The following is a 21886-nucleotide window of genomic DNA, read 5'->3' on the forward strand; positions in this document are numbered from 1 at the left end:
TAACGGTAAATGGATTCACTTTCTGAGTCCTATTCACATGCGGCGAGCTCCACGCGGACACTTTGTCGCCGCATTTCGAGCATATGAGCACCAGACTTACTGCAAGGCCATATTCATGCTCCTTCCGGCAGATTTTCGTGCTACCACAGCATGTATTACAATTCATGTGCTCCAGCAGTGCGTTCACCGATTACACCACGGTAAAAAGAGTATCGTCAAGCGAGCCGGCCACGACATCGCCAGCGGACAAGATCTCCGACTTATGGCTCACTGCTGCGGTTGACGCGAGCTCTTGCAGTTTCTCGTCGGATCTCCTGTCGATTAGCTCCAAATCTGAAGGCGTCAGCATCACAGTGTCACGACGGACGTGGCTGGCGTTTTTGTCGCACCTACTCGTTGTTGCACCACCTAGACCTAAAACTCGGTCGGTTCCATCAGTTCCGTCACTTGACACCGTTAGTGGCTCGTCTTTAACAACTTGCAACGCGGTGGGGCGTTTTTTTGAAGTTGTTGAGCATGGACTTCTTCCTTTTCTTTTCATACTTGTGCTTAGAGTCAAACTTTCGAAGTGGAGGAGGCAGCGTCACGCGTACTCACACAATGATCGTATCAAACATGGCGTCTCGCCTGCGCCTCTGCTGCGGCTAGCAGACAGCTCGGGAGTGGGGGGAGTTCCAATCGGTCGGCCGAAGTGAACGGACGTGTCGTCGGCATGCTCTGCAACCACCGAGACTACGCGACCTCCACCGACCGCCCTTGACCGCCCTTGCCCGGGCCGCTTTCGCCGGGAGTCTTATGGAAAGCGGCTTTCTCGCCGTTTCCCACCGACAGACTTTTCTTCCTGGGACTTTGTTGCCGCTCCCCGCGCCTCTACAGCTCTGAAGTAGTTCCAATGCGGCTGCCCCTGCCAGGGCCATAGCTGCCTTGGCGTGTTTTCTACACCATGAACCAAGAGCGCCAAGCGACCAGCTCTTCCGAGGCCCATGTTCTAAACGGGCGTGCAAAGGGTCTTTGACCAATTCACCGCTCTGTTTCGATGGAGCATTTATCTACCGCAACGTCATTTTCCAACGAGCAGAAGACGCAATCGGCGACGGAGAACGCCGACGTGCGTTCCTCGACAACAACGAAGACGCCCGAGGTGGATACCGCGGGAGTGGCCGCCGATCCCATCGTCGCCGATTTTCCCTCCCAACAACGAGAGGTAGACACTCCGACCAGGGAAAGGATGGAGGAAGATGCTGCCCCGAACATTTACCACGACAAAACTGACGACGACACAGGTGGCTGTTGGAAGACAGTCATACATAAGCGACGCAACCGTCAAACGCGCGCTAAGACGCAACCCTCCAAGAACATCTTGGGCATTCCGGACGCCTCCCAGCCTACCGTACGCAAGCGCATTCGGAATCAGAACCTGCCGCAACTTCCTTTGCACGATGAAAAGATAATTCTGCGGCCTCACGGAGGACTTTGTCTCGATAAGTGGACGCGCCCAGAACTCGCCAGTGCTCTATGGAGTGCTGCCGACTTGACCACCGAGGATTGTCAGGACATCATATTCCGACTGCGACCTCAGCAAAACTTGGCAATCATCAGCACACCCCAGTCACACGTAGCCGACGCATTATACAAGGTGAGGGAGCTGAACCTTGGTCAGCGGGTCTATCCCATCACGACATATTTTGCGGCCCCAGACAACTCATGCAAGGGAATTGTTCCTGGCCTTTTGCCCGGTATATCGTCATCCAAGCTCGTGGATGAGCTTGTGGCTCCTGGAAATCAAATACTTCAAGCACGCATGATGGGTCAAACCAACGTTGCATTGGTAACACTTGAAGGACTTAAAGTGCCTTGCTACGTGCGTTTCTATGGTGCCGAACTCCGCTGCTACCCCCATCGACCCCGCCAACTGGTTTGCAAGATATGTCACAAGCTCGGCCATTGGGCTGATTACTGTCCTACGCCGCACGTGGTCATTTGCGCAACGTGCGGGACTGACAACCCCACCCCGTCACATCCGTGCACCCCACACTGCAGATCCTGTGATGGCACCCACCCTACAGCGGATCCAAACTGCCCGTGGCGTGCTAGGCAGACACTGAACAAAGCTTAGGTGCGGAAAGCTCTCAAGAAAGAGCAGCGTGAACTCCAACCCACCAGCGACCCGACCACTACCACAGATACGGCGGAGACCAGAACGTCGCGCGCCCCAACGAAGGAGACCAGAAAAGTCTGGTCGGAGACCCGTTCGAGCTCCCATTGCAAGTTCCGGACCCGGTCCAAGTCTCGGTCCCGATCCCGCGAGGCATCGGTACGCCTCCCAGAGAAGCGCCCTCCTTCCCCATCTTCCCGACAACCCTACAAGAAGGCCCTGCAGACCAACAAACCAGCCAAGGTGACCCTGGTCCCTTCAGGGGTGCAGCGGACCCCGGAGAAGAAAACAGCAATGGAGGCGCCTCGGGAGGTAGGTCGGGAGAAGGGCACCCCACAGCTCGCTCCGCCCAGTAAATCTCTCCCTACCCCTTTTCCTATTACCAATTCGTTACCAAATCCCAATCCTCTAATAGAAATAGCCCGCCTACGTCGTGACATGGAGGCGCGCTGCGAGCGCCTACAAAAACAAATGGACGCGCTGGTGGTAGACATGAGCACTAGTATGCAGGCGGCTCTGGACAGGATAGAACACCAAATGGAGGCCCTTCAAATAGGGATTACGGAGCAAGTAAAATCATGTATAGAGTGCACTTTCGCACGCATGCAAGTTCCTGAGCTTAGCGGTAACAACGAAAGCGCGCTTTCCGACCAAGGCTCTCGGCCGCAACCTTCAAATGTGGGCACCCAGCGCCTGCATCACTATGCACGACCGCCTGCTTCCTCTCGCGATGATGATGGCGCCGCGTAACGCGGAGCAACTAGTGGTGTGGCAGCGGAATTGTAGGGGATTCCGCCGAAAACGAGGTTCCCTACAGCAGTATATCGCCACATCCACGAACCCTCCCGATGTCATTCTCTTACAGGAAGTCAATTGCACCCCTTCTTTATCCGGCTACAGCACGCTCTCGGGTGTCTCTCCCCTTGTGGGAGCCCTAGTTTCGAAACATGTTACATGTCGCATGTATACCACTAACATTGACATTCCTCACCAAATATTGGAAATAATTACGCAAGGTAAACGCAGCGAGAGTCTGTTTATACTCAATGCATACAGTTCCCCCCGTTCGCGAACGCACTGTTTTCAGCACCTACTAACAGAATTTAGTAGGTTTGGACGGGTTTGTGTGGTGGCCGGCGACTTAAATGCTCCGCATACTGCATGGGGTTACGTTAAATCGCAGGCTAAAGGGACACGCTTATGGAATGCCATCTGTAACATGAGATACACACTCCTTACCGACCCAGAGCACCTCACTCGTATGGGCAACAGCGTATCTCGTGACACCTGCCCTGACCTTACCTTCGTGTGCAATACTGGCCCAGTCGTTGCGCACGGGCCTTTAGAGGAGCACCTTGGTAGTGACCACTACATTGTGGCGACCACATTGTCATTACGGGGTGCGCGCAGGCCCGAGCGATATGTGCGTATAACGGATTGGGCGAAATTCAGGGAACGTCGCCAGGACCCACCTGAGCGTCAAGGGTACGAACGCTGGCTTGACTCTTTCGCACAAGATCTAGAGGCCACCACGAGCACACTGCGCACCACAACCGAGACACCAGACATAGACCCGCATTTACTTCATCTTTGGAACGCCCGCAGAGGGTTGACATGACGATGGAAACGACAACGCCTCAACCGCAAACTTAGGAAACGTATAGATCAAATTACACTGGAATCTCAGGAGTATGCAGAGATCCTTACGAGGAATAACTGGTGAGGATTTTGCGATCGCCTCTCAGGCACATTGAGCACGGCAAAAACGTGGCCGATTCTTCGCTCACTCACAGATCCCACCACAACAAAGGGAAAAACATTTCAACAGCTGCACATCCTAATGCACGAGTACAGGGACGATGTCTCGACACTCCTCAGAGAGCTAGAGAAGCATTTCATACCCACAGGCCCGCCGCCGCAGTACCCTGACTATCCTTATGTAGGCGAGGCGAACGAATTGCTAGATGCGGACATCATATCTGACGAGGTGCGGGTGGTCCTACAAGACCTACGCCGCAACACGGCACCGGGAGCCGACCACATCCTATTCACCACCCTTCGTAACCTCAGTGACGTGGATATTAACCACCTCACCCATATCTTCAATGATTGCTGGTGCAAGGGCATGCTTCCCCAAGCATGGCGACACGACAACATCACACTGATCCCCAAACCGGGCAAGCCTGTTAAGGTTGAAAACTTACGACCCATCTCCCTAACATACTGCATTGGTAAGCTCATGGAGCATGTACTCTTGCGGCGTCTGCAGCCCTTCCTCGAAGAAAAATCATTCTTTTCTAACTCTCAATTCGGATATCGGGCTCATCTGTCTGCCAAAGATGTGCTTTTACAATTGCGGGAGGAGGTCATAGGACCTCCGTCGTCCGCCCAAACGAGAGCACTCATAGCCTTAGACCTAAAAGGGGCATTCGATAATGTTGAACATGACCTCATCCTTCGCAATGTTGCACATTCACACTGTGGAATTCGTATGTACAACTATATCCACGCATTTCTTCGAGATCGCACAGCCACCGTAGGAATGGGACCGCATCGATCCGGTACGATTCGCCTTGTAGGACGTGGGACACCCCAGGGCTCAGTTCTTTCCCCTACTTTATTCAATATCGCGCTCGCAGGGCTCCCCCGACTACTCGACCAGATCCCTGATGTCGCCCACGCTATTTATGCGGACGACATTACTATCTGGTCGACACGGGGTTCCGATGGAGCCATCCAGGACCGACTGCAGCAAGCAGTCGATACAGTTTCCGAGTACGCGAGAAAATGCAGCTTAAGATGTGCTCCGGAAAAGTCGGAGCTCATAATCATTCGCCCCCAGAGCCGTTCCTCTACTCCCCCTATCACTGTGCACGTGGATGGCACACCGATACCACAGGTTAATCGTGCTCGTATCCTCAGCCTACACATCCAAGCGGATGGCAGGTCAAACTAGATTGTTTCCCTTCTATCCAGACAGATTGAGCAAATTCTGGCCATGATCCGGAGGGTCTCCAACAGGCGCTCGGGCCTTCGAGAAGAGGACCTGCTGCGCTTGGTGGAGGCATGCGTGATCAGCCGCCTTACATACCATCTCCCATTTCAGCGGTTGACCCAAGCACAACAACTTCGCATAGACGTAATGATTCGCAAAGCGACGAAGCTGGCCCATGGCCTCCCGAACTATACTTCCACACACCGTCTCCTTAACTTAGGGACACATAACACACTAGGCGAGCTGCTAGAGGCACATTGGGTCAGCCATCGCCAGCGCCTCCTACTCACTCCTACTGGCCGCCATCTTCTCGCACGGCTAGGATACTCTGTCCCACCCCTTGAGTCTGAAACCCGTCCAACGATCTTGTCGTCAGCGATACGCCAAGCACTAAGTATTCATCCATTGCCACGTAATATGCACCCCGAGCATGACAAAGGGCGGCGCAAAGCCCGTGTACGATACATTGGCCGCATGCTTGCAAACATCCCGGAAACACACACTTTATACACGGACACATCACACACTCAAGAGGGCTATACCTCGGTAGTTTTGGATGGCACCGAATCCCTGAGAGACTCTGCAGCAATGCGTGGAACAAATGCCGCTTACGGAGAAATTCTCGGTGTTGCTCTTGCAATTTGATACGCCATCCGTGTTCCTGAGGAAGTGTATATATTGACGGACTCGCAACAGGCATGCCGGGCGTTCCTATCAGGACATGGCATCCCGATAGCGGCGCACCAAATTCTCAAACAGATCCCGCAAAATACACTAACCACACCTCCCCGCATCCACTTACTCTGGACCCCTGGTCATACCTCGCTGCCGGGTAACGAACGCGCACATGCGGTTGCCTGAGAAATTTCCCTCCGGGCGACTCGGCGTGGTGAGGCGACTAGTTCAGAGTGGGGGGATCCCTTGCTCCGTTATAAAGACATACTCTGTCATTATACACGCATTCGTCGCACCCACGCCGCACCATCGCCGTCCTTCTCGCGGGAGGAAGCAGTGGCATTACGCCAGTTACAAACCGCAACTTTTCCTAATCTTGTCTCTCTCAATAAATTCTACCCACACTATTATGCATATCGTTGCCCTGGCTGTGGCAGCTCGCCCACAATCTTCCACGTCACGATTGAGTGCACTGCAAACCTCTTTCCCGCCCTTGCCAACTCTCCTTTACCCCTTACGCAACAAAGAGCTGTGGGACGATGCCTTCCGCGACGGACCTCCCGAGGTCCTCCGAGCAGTGATACAATGGGCTCGAAACATCGCCGGAATGATCTTAGGGACCCTGGACTGAGGGTTCCTCCCACACTGCTCTTGCCATTCAGATATTATTAATAAAGATGTTTTACTCTCTCTTTCGGGAGTGGGCCCAGCCAATCACGTGGTGTTATCTCGTCATGTGCATGCGACAGTGAATGAGAACGTGCATTTCATATATTTTTGCCGCCGGTTTTTGTATTGAACCAGCAAGCCTAAAAAAGCGGTAGTGTGTGATATTTGAAGCCGAAATCGCGTTCTTTCAAATGAGACCAAGATGGCTGCCCTCGAGGCACTTGTATGCAGGCGCGGCGTCATTGAGTGTGTGTCATTTTAGCGTCGACACACAGGAAAAATCAGGTGCCCTATCGGTTTTTAAATTGATAGTATGGCTGAAATATGACCTTACGAGATTGGAAACTTGGCAGATAGGGAGAATAATAGATGTAGATTCAAGAAATGCTATTGTCCGAAATTCATTTTTTTTATCATATTTTGGGTCCAAAGACCAGTGTCCCCCTTTAAGCAGTACTACCGTTCAGTACATACTTTTTGCAAGCTCTGGCCAATTACGGTTTAACGAGGTTTCACTGTATTTTTTTTCAGCTTACTCTCAAATTTCTTACTGTTACAAATCGCCAGGTAATCGGAACTGTAACTGGCAGTAGTGTGAATAGCGCTGGTATCATGCGATGCTTCATGCCACTACAATACGTACGAAATGTTTTTGGGCTGCACAAGTTTTTCCGTAGAAGAAAAATAATAAAATGATTGCATGTTAATGAACATGTTGCTAATGAACGCTATACGCCAGCAGATAAGTAGAAAAGGAAAGACCACTGCCGTTTTATGCGCTCTCTGTATACATGAGGCGTCACAAAAAATGTTGCTACCAGCGTTGCTGCTGTACACCTGTCCGGTGATCCGGTATTGTGTAAATACAGTCGACTCCCGTTAATACGAAGTTCACGGGGACCGCAAAAAACTTCGAATTAGACGAACTTCCAATTAAGCACAAAACACAAAAAACAGCACTTTATTTGTGGCGAAATCGAGTATTTTCTCTAAGAAAAATAGTCGGTCATCTTGCTTTGCTTCTTCTTGCCGAATTGCGCTGCTGAAAGCAAGTTCTGCAGGCTGTAGATGTGGCGGAACGCTTCTTCCGCGTTACCTTCAGCGGCAAAGAAGCGCTCCGCAAAAGCAAGGCCCGCAGCTACATCGGCAGCCTTAGGTTGCAGCTTGCCTTCAATGTCATCGTCGCTTTCCTGGGTCGCTTCCTGGGGCCGAATCATCTCTACAATTTCGCTATCCGTCAGCGCACCGCACGTTTCGTCCGCCTTGTCTATGGCGACGTAATCTTCAAAATTGACGTCCCCGAGAGCATCACCAAAATCAGTGCCGTCAAGCTCGCTTCTTGACGCTTCCTCCGCTGAAATTTCAGAGGCATCCTCCGAAGAAGCTGCCACAAAACCGCAAGCCCTGAAGCAGTTTGCGATTGTTTCTTGCTTCACACGATCCCATGCTCGCGCCAACATGTGGATGGCACTAAGCAGGCTCACCTCGTACTTTGTGGAGCTATCCATACAGAAAATCATGCGCTCGAGGAGGTGTTGCCTGTACAGGACTTTAACATTCTTGATGATGCCTTGGTCCATTGGCTGCAAAACAGCCGTTGTGTTTGCAGGCAAAAATGCGAGGCGTATTGCACTCAAGGCTGGCACATTCACGTGAGCACTGCAATGATCGACAAGGAACAACACCTTGCGGTTCGAAGCAGCAAACTTGCGGTCCAATTTGCTTATCCAGCTCTTAAAGATTTCGGCCGTCATCCACGCTTTTTTTGTTCACCTCATAGTCCACAGGCAGCGTCTTCACGCCTTTAAAACATCTCGGCTTCGCGGCTTTCCCGATCACAAGTAACCGACATCGTTCCGTGCCAGTCATGTTTGCCGCGATCAGCACCGACACTCTCTCCTTGCTGCGTTTGCCCCCAGCACAGTCGTCGTCCTTGAATGTCAGGTTCTTCTCTGGTAGAAGCCGATAGAAGAGTGCAGTCTCATCTGCATTGAAGATGTCTTCTGGTCTGTATTCGGCGAGATATTCACGCAGCTTTCCGTCCTTCCACGTGACGCATGTTTCCTGGTTAACGGACGCCTTTTCACCACACACGCTCTTGAAAACCAGGTCATGGCGATCTTTAAAGCGCGTCAGCCATCCATCTGACGAAACGAAGTCCTCGATCCCCAACATTGCTGCAAGTGTTCGGGCTTTCATTGCAACGATGTCTCCGCTGAGAGGAAGTTGGTTGCTCCTGGCCTCCCTAATCCAAACCAGCAGAGCCTTCTCCAACTCTGGGTAAGCGCCGGTGTGCATTCGCTTCCGAGAAGTCTTGAACTTGTCGTTCTCAAATGCATCCATTATTGTGCGCTTGTTCTTGATGTAGTTAGAGAGCGTGTTCGGCTTGATCCCGTACTTCCGCGCTATGTCTTGTTTGGCGGCACCTCCCTTCTCAACTTCCTTCAAAACCTCGACTTTCGTTGCCAGGTCGAGCGTGCGATAAGAGCCACGGTTTGCCATGGCTATAAACTGCGCGACTAGGTGCAGTAAATTCCGAATCACTCGTGGAACAACCTAGCCTACGAGCTTCCCGCACAAAGGCGCTCGACCAACACACGCATACGCTGCGCACGCTGCAAGACTAATCTCGCACAATCTCGCCACTGCCAGTATGCAGCGCTGCGTGCACCTATGGCACCCGTGTGGCCTCCGCGATCAGCTCCGGCCACGCGCGGCAGCCGCGGGTGGCCTCCGGCGGGAGCCGCTTCGCCTCCCGCCGGAGTTGATCGCGGAGGCCACGGCAGCCATAGCAATGAATAATCGCGCCGTTCCAAGAAGGATGGCGTTGCGGGCGGCTGCGGTGGCGATGACACCAACGCGGACCACGGAACTGTTGCAACACTTGAAAAATTGCACAAGAATGACGGTCACCTCGAGGATCACGGCTGAAAATTAACTTCCAATTAAACAATATTACTGGATGAGGACTTCGAACTATCGAGCGATTTCTTCTATAGGGTTACATGCAAAACTGACAGGGCCAGCACTTCACTTCTAATTAACCGAAAATTCCAATTTAGCGGCTTCGAATTATCGGGAGTCGACTGTAGTAATATGTTTACGGACAAGGTAAAACTCCTAGTGGTATTTGCGCCATCATGCAGAGGCTTCTTATTGATGTTCTTGTAATTACATGGCGACCAGTTAGCTGGTTGGCAAGCAGAGCAGTGACTCCCATCAATTATAAAAGCGACAAGCAAAAACCACTGACAGCAGAGCACATAATGAGCTAAAGCAACTCCAATATATTGTTTTGGAATGAAAATATTGTACTTTGAGAAGGAAAGACAAATTTTGAGATACTAACAGACATTTCATTCAAATGAAACATGGTTGTCGAAGGAAAGAAATTTCTGTGCATACATGTTCGCTGCTACATTATATAGATCTATAATAAGAAATTTGCGAATGTATCGAAGTATTTTGAATTATGGGGTTTTACGTGCGAAAACCACTTTCTGATTATGAGGCACGCTATAGTGCGGGACTCAGGAAATTTAGACCAGGTGGGGATCTTCAACGTGCACCTAAATCTAAGTACACGGGTATTTTCGCACTTTGCCCCCCTCGAAATGCAGCCGCCGTGGCAGATTGAAGTATCTTAAGATACAGATGGAAAGTATTGTATTGGATACAATAATTGTGATAGCATCTTGCATTTGTATCTCATATATTTGTTGCTTGAGTATCTTGTATCGTATCATAATGCAGTTGCAAAGTATCTTTGCCCAGCCCTGGCGTTCAGCGAAGGGGTCAGACCGGGGGTGGCGGCGAGGCTGCAGACATGCAGACCGCCCCTTATGAGACTGTCTCCGCAATATCTTTCAGTCGCCTTGCTTTCCGAGAACAACAGGGCCTGGTGGTGACTGCGTTCGTTGCTTACACCTTAATAAAATAGTGTGAGTGTATAACTTCATCCAACAACGAAAGCTATTATGGAGGCTTGCCATTTGCACTGTTACAGCTGGACTGATATGTGAGCCTCTCCAGTGGATAGATTAAATGTAAGTGCTCAAATCAAACTTCAGAAACGGCACCACAATAAAGAATCACAAGGTCCTCTGCCTGCAAAAAAGACAAGAAAATATGTTGCTTGCCTCAGCCATGTGAACATAGTCTTCACTGGGAATTCTCAGGATCTCTGCAAGAAGTGCCTGCTTCTCAGCCAGCGCTGAGAGCACCTGTTGGTCCTGGCGCCGAAGTTGCTCTGGAGCAACAAAGGAGAGACAATGTTCAACTGAACACGACATCAGCATATGAGACGACATAGATGCACTGAGCCTGCAATAACAGTTGCCCAGTTGAGATTTTATCCAACTTTTCCGATGCAAAATTACCGTATAAACCGTATATAGGTCGAGTGGGAATATAGGTCGACCTCCTTACCTTGAAGTGAAGAAAATAGAAAAAAATAGAAAAGAAGCAAATATTGCCGAAACGCATTTATTTGCAACGTCGGCTGCATCCCTGGACTACCGGAGCTGCGACTTTAGTCAGAACTTTCATCGGCGTCGTCGGAAGACGATTCTTTGTCACTCACCGCCTCCCACAGTGCGTCGTCCTCGGTTCCATCCAGCGCGTTGCTTATGCAGCACTTCTTAAAAGCCTTCTGCACCATGACATCTGGCGAAGAACGCCAGGCGGACAACACCCAGCTGCAGACGGTCGCAAGCGGAGGCCTTTGTAGGCGACCCGTCGGTGTCTTCAGATTGTCGCCGGCCATCCACTCATTGTAATCCTGTTACACTGTCCTTAAAGGGCTTGTTTAGTACAACGTTGAGTGGCTGAAGGGTAGACATTCTACCAGGAACGACGACGAGGTCGGTCCTAGTTTCCGTTTTACTTTACTGATTCTGTCAAGTGACCGCGAAACGCATCCAAAACCAGCATGCTCCGTTGACGCAGCGGTGCACCGGGCCGGCGATTCCACACCATGCGAACCCATTCAATCATCATAGCCTCGTCCGTGTACCCTTTCTCATTCACACGCACAACACCTGAAGAGAAGGCTTCCTTCGGCATGGTTTTTCTTTTGAAAATGACAAAAGGAGGCAACTTTCTGCCATCTGCCGTGCACGCAAGCATGACAGTGAAGCGCTAGTGTTCACTTCTTGTCGACAGAAGTTTCACTTCTTTTGCGCCACGTTCGCTGACCGTGGTAGCCGAAGGCACATCAAACCAGACAGGGGTCTCGTCGGCGTTTGCAATTTGTCCGAGCATGTAATCGTGCTCCTCTCGAAGCCGAATCACATACCACTGGAAGCTGACGAGCTTATCAGCGAACTCCTCTGGCAGCTTCTGGCATATAGATGTGCGGCGGCGAAGAGAAAATTCCTTGCGCCTCATAAAACGACGCACCCATGACTTCGGTGCATTGAGCTCTTCTCGGCGTAGTCCGGCTTCACACGCGAGCTCCAAGGCTTTGTATTGAATTGAATGCACAATCACGGGTAGTGACCGCGCACGAAGGTGCCGCACAAAGTCTGCAAGTGCATCCTCAAGCTGTGGATGTACTGCACGACATCCGTGAAAGGTCATTTTGCTCGGTTTGAACGCGAACAACTTATCTTTCTGTCCGCGCCAATACCACACGCTCCTTTCCGAAACGCCGAACGTGCGCTGAGCGGCCATGTTCCCATTCGCTTCAGCGAACTCTATAACTTTCTTCTTGAAAGCCGCTGTAACCTGCCTCTGCGTGCCGCTACTCATTGCTAACGCGGAATTGCACATGAGGTCAAACAAAACAGCGCATGCGAAGACTAACAGCCAGGGAATGAAAAAAACAATGCAGGCAATCGCGTTTGCATGTCGATACGGCTTTGGCTATTGGTTCAGAAACAGGTACGCCACGGGTTGCCAGACTGCGACTCACATTCTGCTAATGGCCGCTATATAAGACGAGGGGCGACTTTCACTCGCTGTTTTTATTAAAAAAATCTCGACTTATATTCCGGTTTATACGGTAGTAGAAACATGTTTAGGACAGTAGAACAAACAATTGTTTCAGCCTAATTCTTTAAAGTAATTTACATTGTCATTAATTTACGAACACTTATAAAAGTGTGATAATGTAAGTGGGAGCACTTGTGTTATCAGCAGTTCCTTGTCATAATGTGATTATGTCACAATTACAATTACGGTGATGCGCAGGCTCTGTACATGCCTGAAAAAGATGTTATTTATGTGCCGCTGCAAGCCTCTAGTTTTATACTCCTATGGATGTAAATGCAAAGCTGCATTTTTCCAGCAAGCAACAGCAAGAAACCAAAGGAAACAGAGAATGGAAAGCAGTCTTCAATTTTTGCTTCACCGCTATGAGGAGACCATAATGAATGCTACGCACACAACAGCAAGCCCTTAGTGCAGAGAGAGTACTGACATTACTTTCTTGAATAATAGTTAATGAGCCTGCTGGCAAGCAATGCACAAAAAGGCTGTCATGTTCACTCGAGCTCACATATGCTCATTTGCAAATCCGATGCAGTGTTGGATATGCAAAATGCACAAAAATGCAGACCTACCAATGGGAGTGAGCACAGGTGTGGCCGTTTCACAGGGAGCACTGGGCACCACCACCACCTCTTGGAAATCAACCAGGGACAGGCCTCCCTGGGCCACTGTAGGTGTTGCCACTGGAGCACCGGCTAGCACCCCCTGTTCTTTGTCATGGCCCTCCTCCTTTGCAGGTTCTTCCTTGTCACTCCTCTCCGTCTGTTCTGCCACCGAGGCTGGAGGCGTCGTCTCCTCCTCTTCTCTGCTCCCTCCTTCTTCCTTGTCCGTAGGCACCTCTTCTTCCTCGTCCTCATGGTCTGCCACACCAGTGCTGGGAAAAGACAAGTGATCACGGCGGAACACAATGGTCAACAAAGGGACCACTCGTAGGATGTCATCGTCAAGTTCCAAATAGCACATTTACACAATTATAATGCAGGCTTTCTTTCACAAGCACGAGCTTACACACAGGAACCTTTCCAAGCTGTCAACTGAACACACATCACAATGTGCTAAATGGCAAGTGAAGTGTCACAGCCTGTGTGCAACTTTCCATCAACAGTGGCGAGTAGTGCCAATCTGTTGATGGGCTAATTCCACCATACCAAATAATGTGCCACATCGAATGGCACATTGAACCAATGAAAGCTTGGCAGTTGCAGGTTGCAGACCTGCTGTTACAGGTGTGGCCTACTGCAAGTGCTCATGCAGCAAGTCCCTGCGATTATTCACGGACAAGTGCTGTCACGGCAGACGGCAGGCTGCTTCAACTGTACATTTTGATTATTTCAAGATGAAAGGCTTGTGGAATGCCGTTCACACAGCTATACTCGCGGACAACTTTCTGCGGCAATGAAGGGAAAGCTATGGAGGCAAAGCACACACAAGAGAGAGCGCTTCTGAAAAGAGTCTCTTGTTTTCATCCACATTAGTTTAAGCTCTGGAAGAGAAAACATAAACACCCTATTAGCAGCAGTTCACTTCCGGCCTTTACCTTCCGCATCTCGGCAAACGCAAAACCATCGCACGTTGAAGCTGCGTCGATTCAGCGTCTGTTCCGAACAACCAAAAGCACTGTCAAACGCTGGCCGACTACGTGGTGCGGTAACACACGTGCGGAAGCTCCGTCTCTGTAGCTTTCCCTTCACTGCCACAGAAAGTTGTCCGTGAGTGTAGTTACACTTGTGCCCATCAGCATATGCTCATGCCTGTCTACATTAAATGCGAATTGCTGCACTGGTACTGCAGTTCATTTTCTGCCATCTCCAGTCTAAAGGTCCATTTCATGCCAATTTAGGAACCATACCACAACATCATGCAGGGATTTGAACTCCAGGCTTTGTGTGATTAAACCTTATTATGCAGTCAAGATACAATACAATTCTGCACAGCAACTTTGGCAAGGGTTCAACTTTTCCCTGCTGTAAGTGTCAAGTCGTTTGCTATACATGAAAGGATGCATGTACAGAGTATTTTCTTTACAGTACGGTCCACTCTTAGAGGGAACGCGCGAGCGCATGGCGAACGGCCTGCGCATTGCTAACTGGCAGCGAGGTTTGCAAATGCGGCACATGCATATAGAGTTGCAAGGGCAGCACGTGCCCCGCTTCATCTGCTACTTCTCCGCCCCTACACTCGGCAAGCGCTGGAGAGCGCTTCCGTGTTTCCATGGTGCGATTTATCAAGCCACTATTCTGCCTGCTGCTTGTCGGGTAATCAGCAAGCAGAATCCCGATAAGCTAGTCATAAGTTTTTCACATACTGCTCGCAGAAACTCGCCACTTTTTATAACAGACAAGGCAATTGAAGCCAGGTGCAGCAAGCATACCAAGCTTGCCCTTCCACCACAAAATGTCTACCTATTCAACAAGCAGGAGGCAGAGTTGGTATCAGTTGCTTCACACTGTGAAAAATACATTCGTGAGCCATTCCACTCTGCGAAGGTGGATGACCAGTGAAGCTGTTGAGTGCACGACACAGAGGCGACACGGAATTGTGAACAAAGGTACAAGCATACTTACTGTCCTGATCTGTGGTCATTGTGATGATATAGGTACATGCACACATTCGCTTATCACCTCTGTTACTAAATGTGTCTGTCACACAAGGCAATGAATGGCTCATTCCTTCCCGTGAATGCGGCCTCCCCATTATGATGATGGAAGACAAGCGAAATTCTGCATGGGAATGACGAGCGGCAACAGAGCCAGCTATGAAACACGACAATGAACGCATTAGCAGTGGCATGAGCGCGGTTGCGCCGAGGGGCGCCAACGAGCCAGCTGTGGAAGAAAACGACAACAATCGAGAGATTGCTAATGATGACAGCTTGGGTCCCAGACGTGACAAGAGTAGTTCAAGGACGCGTTACAGGTCCCATAGCCCACAGAGGTATGTGCCATTGAGCTTGAACCCTTTCTGCACAATCACCAGGATCGGCTAGTTTCTGCACACAGACGCCACGAAACCTCAGACCTTAGCCCGTATGCAGCTTCACTCTAAAAAACAAGCCGGAAGGGTCAGGGCTTCGTGTTTCTATTTGCTCCCAAGCCCAGCGCTCGATCGCTGCGCCGCCTGCACGAACCACATTTCTAGGTAGTTTTTCACTGAAGCGCCATGGCACACGCCCTAGATCCTTCTATGTATTTGGTTTTTCTCCCCTGGCTGTGCCTGGGCGCGCGGTGCGTTCGGGCCAGCCTGCATTCGCTGAGTTTAGGCGGTGTAGGAAAATTTTAATTCTGAATGCTTAAGCTTACCCTAAGCTTACCTTAAGCTTAATTTGTATGCTTACTCAAAGAGAAAACCGTCCCTTCGTCCGTCCCGTAATGAGACGACCGCTTTCGAGATAGTGCCCGCAGTAGCGAACGAATTTGCCATTGTGCTGCCTTCAGCTTCAACAGCAACGAAGCGGCGAAAACACAGTGCTGGCGGTGCTCTCAGTTAATGCCTCATTCTGCAACTTTCGCAAATCGCTTTGAAGTCAAGCGGGCGCGCACCTCTTTAAGACTATGTAAGCGGCAAAAACACAGCGTGCGAAGCTATGAGCTGTTAGCACTGTTTTGTGGGCATCGCAGATCGCTTTCAAGCTGCGGCCCACGCGGCATTGCCATAAGAAGCCCCCCCCGAGTATGCTCATGGCTCAATAACAGAGAATTTTAGTGCGTCCAGTATTCGGGCAAGCGCGGGTGGTTTGCCGGGTAAACGGGGGTGGAAACGTGAGCGGCCAGATTGGTGGCGCAAAGCTTAACCACAGAAACACGGAGCCAATTGATATATTCTGCTTAGCTGCTGATGTAAATTTTGGACAGCGGCGGAATCGTGTGGGCAATTACGCCACTGCTGAAAATTTGCACCAGAAGTGAAGCAGAAGATAGTCGCTTAATGCAATTTTAGCTCTGTGTTTGTCTGGTTGAGCTCCAGGCCTCCATGCCGGCTGCACCGCTCCGGCCGCTCATGTTGCCCCCGCTCATCCGGCAATCCGCTCAAACCACCCCTGTTTGCCGGAATAGCGGACACGCTAAAAGTCTCCAATGGTTTGACGCGGATGAATAAGGCGCTGAAGAGCGATAACGGCTATATAATGATCGGAACCGTCATCAGCGCACTTCGGGCCTCCACCTGCACTACTTTGCTTGCGTCGTCAATGCTCCTTGCGCCACCGTCGGCACCAGTTCGTGTCGCCACTGAACTGTCGTTAGTAATGGCCTAATCAAGTTACAAAACATTGGTAATGACACCGGGCTGCGCGGAGATGAGCTAGTGGCACAATGCTTACGCATAGTCTAACTCCCAGAGGAGTTTCTGTGTGATTTTTTTTCTTGTTCCTGGACGTTTAATATGCGTACTGTATGGCACCAGCACCTTGCTATTGTTTCTGCTGGAAGAGAGATAGTGATCTCAAGAAGGAAAGGAAGCTTGAGCGCAGCGATAATGTGGCTGGTGGTGCGAGAAACCCTCCATGCCCCATGATTATCCCAGCTTTTGTAGATCGAAGCGCCTCGCACACCACGACCAACTTCTTATCACATCCCTTTATCTCCTTATCCAAACTGAAAAATTTCGTCCAGTGTTGCATCAGCTTCCGCACGCAACTCTTATTTCGAAACTGCCTAGGCGGCTTGTTTTGAAAAACCTATTTTCTCTTAGCGACAGCTGGGTGAGCAGATTGTGCAGCCCAGGCAAAACATCTACCCAGTCCCGTGTCAAGTACCTACAGGGATCTAGGGAGCGCTCGCCGTGACGCTTCGGGGAAAAAGTACATAGAAACGTGGTACATGCCAGCGGCGCATGGTGGCGCAGCGGTCGAGCGCTGGGCTTGGGCGTAAATAGAAACACGCGTCAGGGCTTGCTAGCACGCGCTGAGCACTGGGGCGGAGAAGTAGCAGACGATGCGAGGCACACGCTGCCCTTATGAATCTATGCGCATGCTCCACGCTTCCAAATCTCGCTAGCAGTTAGCACTCCGCGGACTGCTGGCCACGCGCTCGCATGTTCCCTCTGAAAGTGGACCGTACTGTACAGTTACAGGCAATACGCAGCCAAAACAAGGTGCCATGTAGCCTGTGCACTACCATGACTCTTCCTACATTTGGTAAAAATAGATGAATGTAGCAGGCAGAAATTAAAAGAAAAAATTATGCATGAAAGGGGAAACCTCCATGCGAGCACAGCACGTACACCACTTGATGTTGTCTTGTTATTTTCACATGCTCTTGTGCTTTTCATCTTTTTTCCAGTACAAATGAGCCATTCTCATAGGAGACTTACTCGAGCACTGTAGGCGTGTCCTCTGAGGGCGTTTCAGGAGCATGCTTGCCTTCGTCATCGCCAGGGGGCACGTGTGCCCGCGTGGCAGCGGCAATGTGCTCCAGCCACCCGCGTTTCTCAACGGCCGACGCGGCAGCGAACTCCCACATGGCACGCTGCTCAGGTTCCGTGTCAAGGAGGAAGAAGGCACGCGGGTCAGTGGCAACGTCACGGGCATGCAGGTGCTGCAGCCGCATGACGGGGCACTGTAGCATGCGGTCCTCTGCTGTGGCAGTCGGCAGGCTCACAGAATAGAAGCGTAGCGCCAGCCGCTCACTACCATCTTGGCGCTGAAGAACCAGCAATAGATCCTCTAGCAGCACCAGCTGGACATCAAGTGGCTTCTGACGTGGCAGCCGCATTGTTAGTGCACCCTCATGCACCAGTCGGTGTCGCTTGAGGTCAAGATGCCTGTACACTGGGCTTAGGGGGTGGTTCTCTACCTAAAAGGGATCCAAGGGTGCTTTTCTCAATATATCACGTACAGCAAGCACTCATCAACTCGAAATCTGATATCTCAAAATATAAGTTAAATAGAAACCTGCTCTTGGCACAGTGTTAAATCCACGTGTTTTCCACCCCTTATCGCGAATAGTTTTTGTGGCGGACTCCGAATATTTCAAAATGTCGACTGAGAAAATACCAAGAAATAGTCGATTACAAAAAAATTTTCATACTTGGTGGAAAACAGGGATCACAATATTGTAGTGGTGCCTTCTGCTTGATTCTATGCCACTTTTACCATCTGCCATTGATGGCTGGCCAATCCAATTGATAAGGCAGGCGCAGTGTGGCTCTGACCACATAGCACAAAAAGGAATATCATCGTGAAAGGCGTCGCTACGAAATAGCAGCCCTGAATTCTGCTGCTGCAGCCACTTCCGATTAAAGAAGCAGCGAACTCACTAGCCGAGCTAGGCGCTGCACATTCCAGCTTATTCTTTTGCCCGTTTGTGTATCACCACTCGTGCAGAGATGGTTTAGCTCCCAAGAGCGTGACAGACGAGGGGTCTTTTGACTGAAGGCACAGACTCGACAGACTCTCTTCAGAAGGGCGAGAGTGGGTTTCGAAGCCTTTTTTAATGCGTCGTTAACTAATTTCAATTAAGTCTTTCAGCGCTCCTAATGCTTGACAGGCCGTTTATTTGGAAAGATTGGATGCGCTTTATAGACGATCACAAGGAAGACAGAACAGGTGCACTGTAGCACTACCATGCCATTTAGAAGGCCATTTAGAAGTACAAATATATATTTTATTTTTCACTGACTACTTTCTACGTCTATTTTAGTGAACATGGAAAATTTGGTTTTGGAGCTACAAAAGTATGTTTGGTAGTTTTTTCTTTTATTTCTTTATGGCAGTCCAGATATAGCGATGATCAGTTCCAATGATAGGATTTTTCGTTCTTGATAGCGTTATGACTGTACTGGTATTGTTTCTGGGAACAATGGAGCAATGACTACCGTATTTACTCACATAATGATCGCACCCCTGAAGTTTGCCGTCAGAATTCGATTTTTTTCTTCTTTCCCATGTAATGATTGCACTCCGAACTTGTCGCAGCGATATGTCATGTGCCAAGTCTATCTAATGATGATCGCGCTTACCATCTGTCGAATGCCAAGCGAACGATTCTTGAAGACATACCAAGCGGTCTGCATGCACCGAACATTCTTAAGCAGATGCTCCATTTCATTCCTTTCAACACTTTCCGCACTTCCATGAAAAAAAAAATAATAAATAAAAATAAAAAAATACTACAACCAAACTTACCATGCTTTATTATTTGTAGGCTTCATAATGGTTTTCGTAAAGACCACGTTTACACTGATACATTAGCAGTGTACCCTATTCATACGCCAACGCTTGTAACACAGCTAAGATATTCACCCACATTAGGATTGTTGTGAAGACAAATGCCGCAGTTTCTGCAGCATGCCCACCATGTGTTTCTATGTCACTGGCAGCTATGCGCGCCCACCTCTGTTTCTGCCCCTCAAAGTGGACATGGCTATGTTATTGTCGCGAACTTGCCGATATTTACGATATTATTCATTATACGGAAGAAACCGTTTCAAGGCGCGTAATGCACTCACGAGAAGAAAAAAATTTGCATTCGGCGATTTCGGCTTGCTCCGCCGGTCGCCATTATTTTTTTGTGTCCCGCCACACTGTTCGGCGGCAGCCGCCTGCTTGTTGACCTGTTGGCATCCCACAGCAAATGCGAGATGAAAAACAATTTTTTTTTTCTTTCGTGGCAAATTTAACCCGCGTAATGATCGCACCCCTGAATTTGCCAGAATCGCCAGAATATTGTTTTAGGCACGTACCAAGACACTAGGATGAATAAGGTTCACAATGGTGAGAATGGTTTCTTGGTATGACAAATGTTAACAATTGTACAGCACTTCAAGGTGTTGTGCTCAAAATGTGGATAATTTATTATTTAAAGTACAGCCTAGAAAAAGATACTGAAACTTGAAAATCTGCGCCTGCCATTAAGTGCATTATATTACAGCGTCATGATGCAAAAAATTCGATTCTAAGTGCCCCGATGGCCGAGACATTGCTCCTAAAGTTTGCATCGAGCCCAAAATTCATATTTTGAGAAAATGCAAAAGAGAGCTCACTGTAATCAGACAACAAAAAATTTTGAAATACAGTGAAACCTTGCTACTACAAACACCACATTAACAAACTTTTCAGATTAATGAACCATTCAGAAATCTCCAGCAGACTTCTTATGGTTCCAATGTAAAAATATTTCAGTCCTACGAACTTCAGGGTACCAAACTTTTCAGAATGACGATAGTTATTCAGTTTCCATGTCGTGTTAACAACGCCTCAGTACTACAAACTAATCTGAAATCTGGCTAAATTCAGAGCTCGAAACTACTGCGACACAAACTAAGGCACAAGAAAAGACCGGCCACAGCGCCACCTGCGAACGAAAGTTTATTTAGAAGCTAACCTTCATCGCCTATGTCCACTGCCTGTCACATAGGTTGAAAAAGTTGGCGTCTTCGCTATGGAATGGACATGGTTTTCTCTGTGAAGAATAAGCTCGCCACCATTTGTTCAGCCATATGCAGGCTTAGTGAAAGATCACGCACCCGCACTACAGATGTAAACAATAGGTCTGGTTGCAGTATTAATCATGTAAACAATTTCATTTCATGCTCAACTTCAGTGGTGTATTTTGTGCCTCTCTCTTGTGGAAAAGCATATACCGTATTTATACGATTGTAATACCGTATTTACACGACCACTTTTTTTAAATTTGAAAATCTGAAGTGGGGGGGGTCGACTTACAATCGAAACCAAAACATGGCACCGTCAAAAAGGCGAGACCAAGGGGAGCTACTACGTAGTTACAATTTTGTTTGCTCTATGGCTCTACCCATAGCTTTTCGCTATCCCACATGTTTGTTCGCTTTTCTGAAGGGTTTTTCAACATTTTTGAGAGCTTTACAGTATGAGGGAGTGTCTATAGTTGATGGAAGCGCCACTGTTCCATTCGCGGCGGCACTCTCAGAACAGTGGCGCTTGCGGGGAGTATCGGTAGTTCATGGAAGAGCAGACACCGCTCGTGGGTTTCTCTTTCCATGTTGCGCTTAGCTTTCTCTACAGTTTGACGAAAGGCATTGGTTTGATGCGTTCCACTTGACTGCCGGTTAAATGCTACTTCTATGCTTCCTCAGTCGTCATGAGTGCTCCAGGCCCACTAATGATTCTGCACTCGTTCACAGCAGCGTTCAAGAGGGCTGCCATCCTTTACGCCGAAGAAAAGAATCACTCCGCAGCAGGCCGCAAGTTCGATGTTTCTGAACGGGTGGTGCGAGAGTGGCGACTGCAGTGAAGCGAAATTTTCACCTTTGACAGCAAGTGAGGAATTTCCCCCGTGCCGAAGTCTGGGCACCTTCCGTAGCTGTAGGCTAAGCTTGTGTCATACGTCGCTGAGATGCGTGATAGGTCCCTGCCACTGAAGTGTGACACGGTCATGAAACAAGCCCGGATCTTCGCTTTTTAAGGACCTGCTCCGCCGTGAGTA

At 49.5% G+C, this 21886-nt stretch overlaps 1 protein-coding gene across 8 annotated transcripts in view; it reads right to left on the reverse strand.

Moving 5' to 3' along the window:
- Positions 1–21886, reverse strand: part of LOC142582219 (rho guanine nucleotide exchange factor 11-like) — a 249425-nt gene that overhangs the window by 25699 nt on the left and 201840 nt on the right. For all 8 annotated transcript variants that reach the window (XM_075691662.1, XM_075691658.1, XM_075691656.1 and 5 more), the window contains 3 exons: positions 17796–18277; positions 13058–13359; positions 10634–10743 (listed from right to left, as the gene is read on the reverse strand). In XM_075691662.1, the coding sequence (XP_075547777.1) occupies positions 10634–10743; positions 13058–13359; positions 17796–18277 (894 nt within the window). The remainder of the gene's footprint in view (positions 1–10633; positions 10744–13057; positions 13360–17795; positions 18278–21886) is intronic.

This window comes from Dermacentor variabilis, chromosome 5, assembly GCF_050947875.1.
Source record: "Dermacentor variabilis isolate Ectoservices chromosome 5, ASM5094787v1, whole genome shotgun sequence".
Classification (NCBI taxonomy): domain Eukaryota; kingdom Metazoa; phylum Arthropoda; class Arachnida; order Ixodida; family Ixodidae; genus Dermacentor; species Dermacentor variabilis.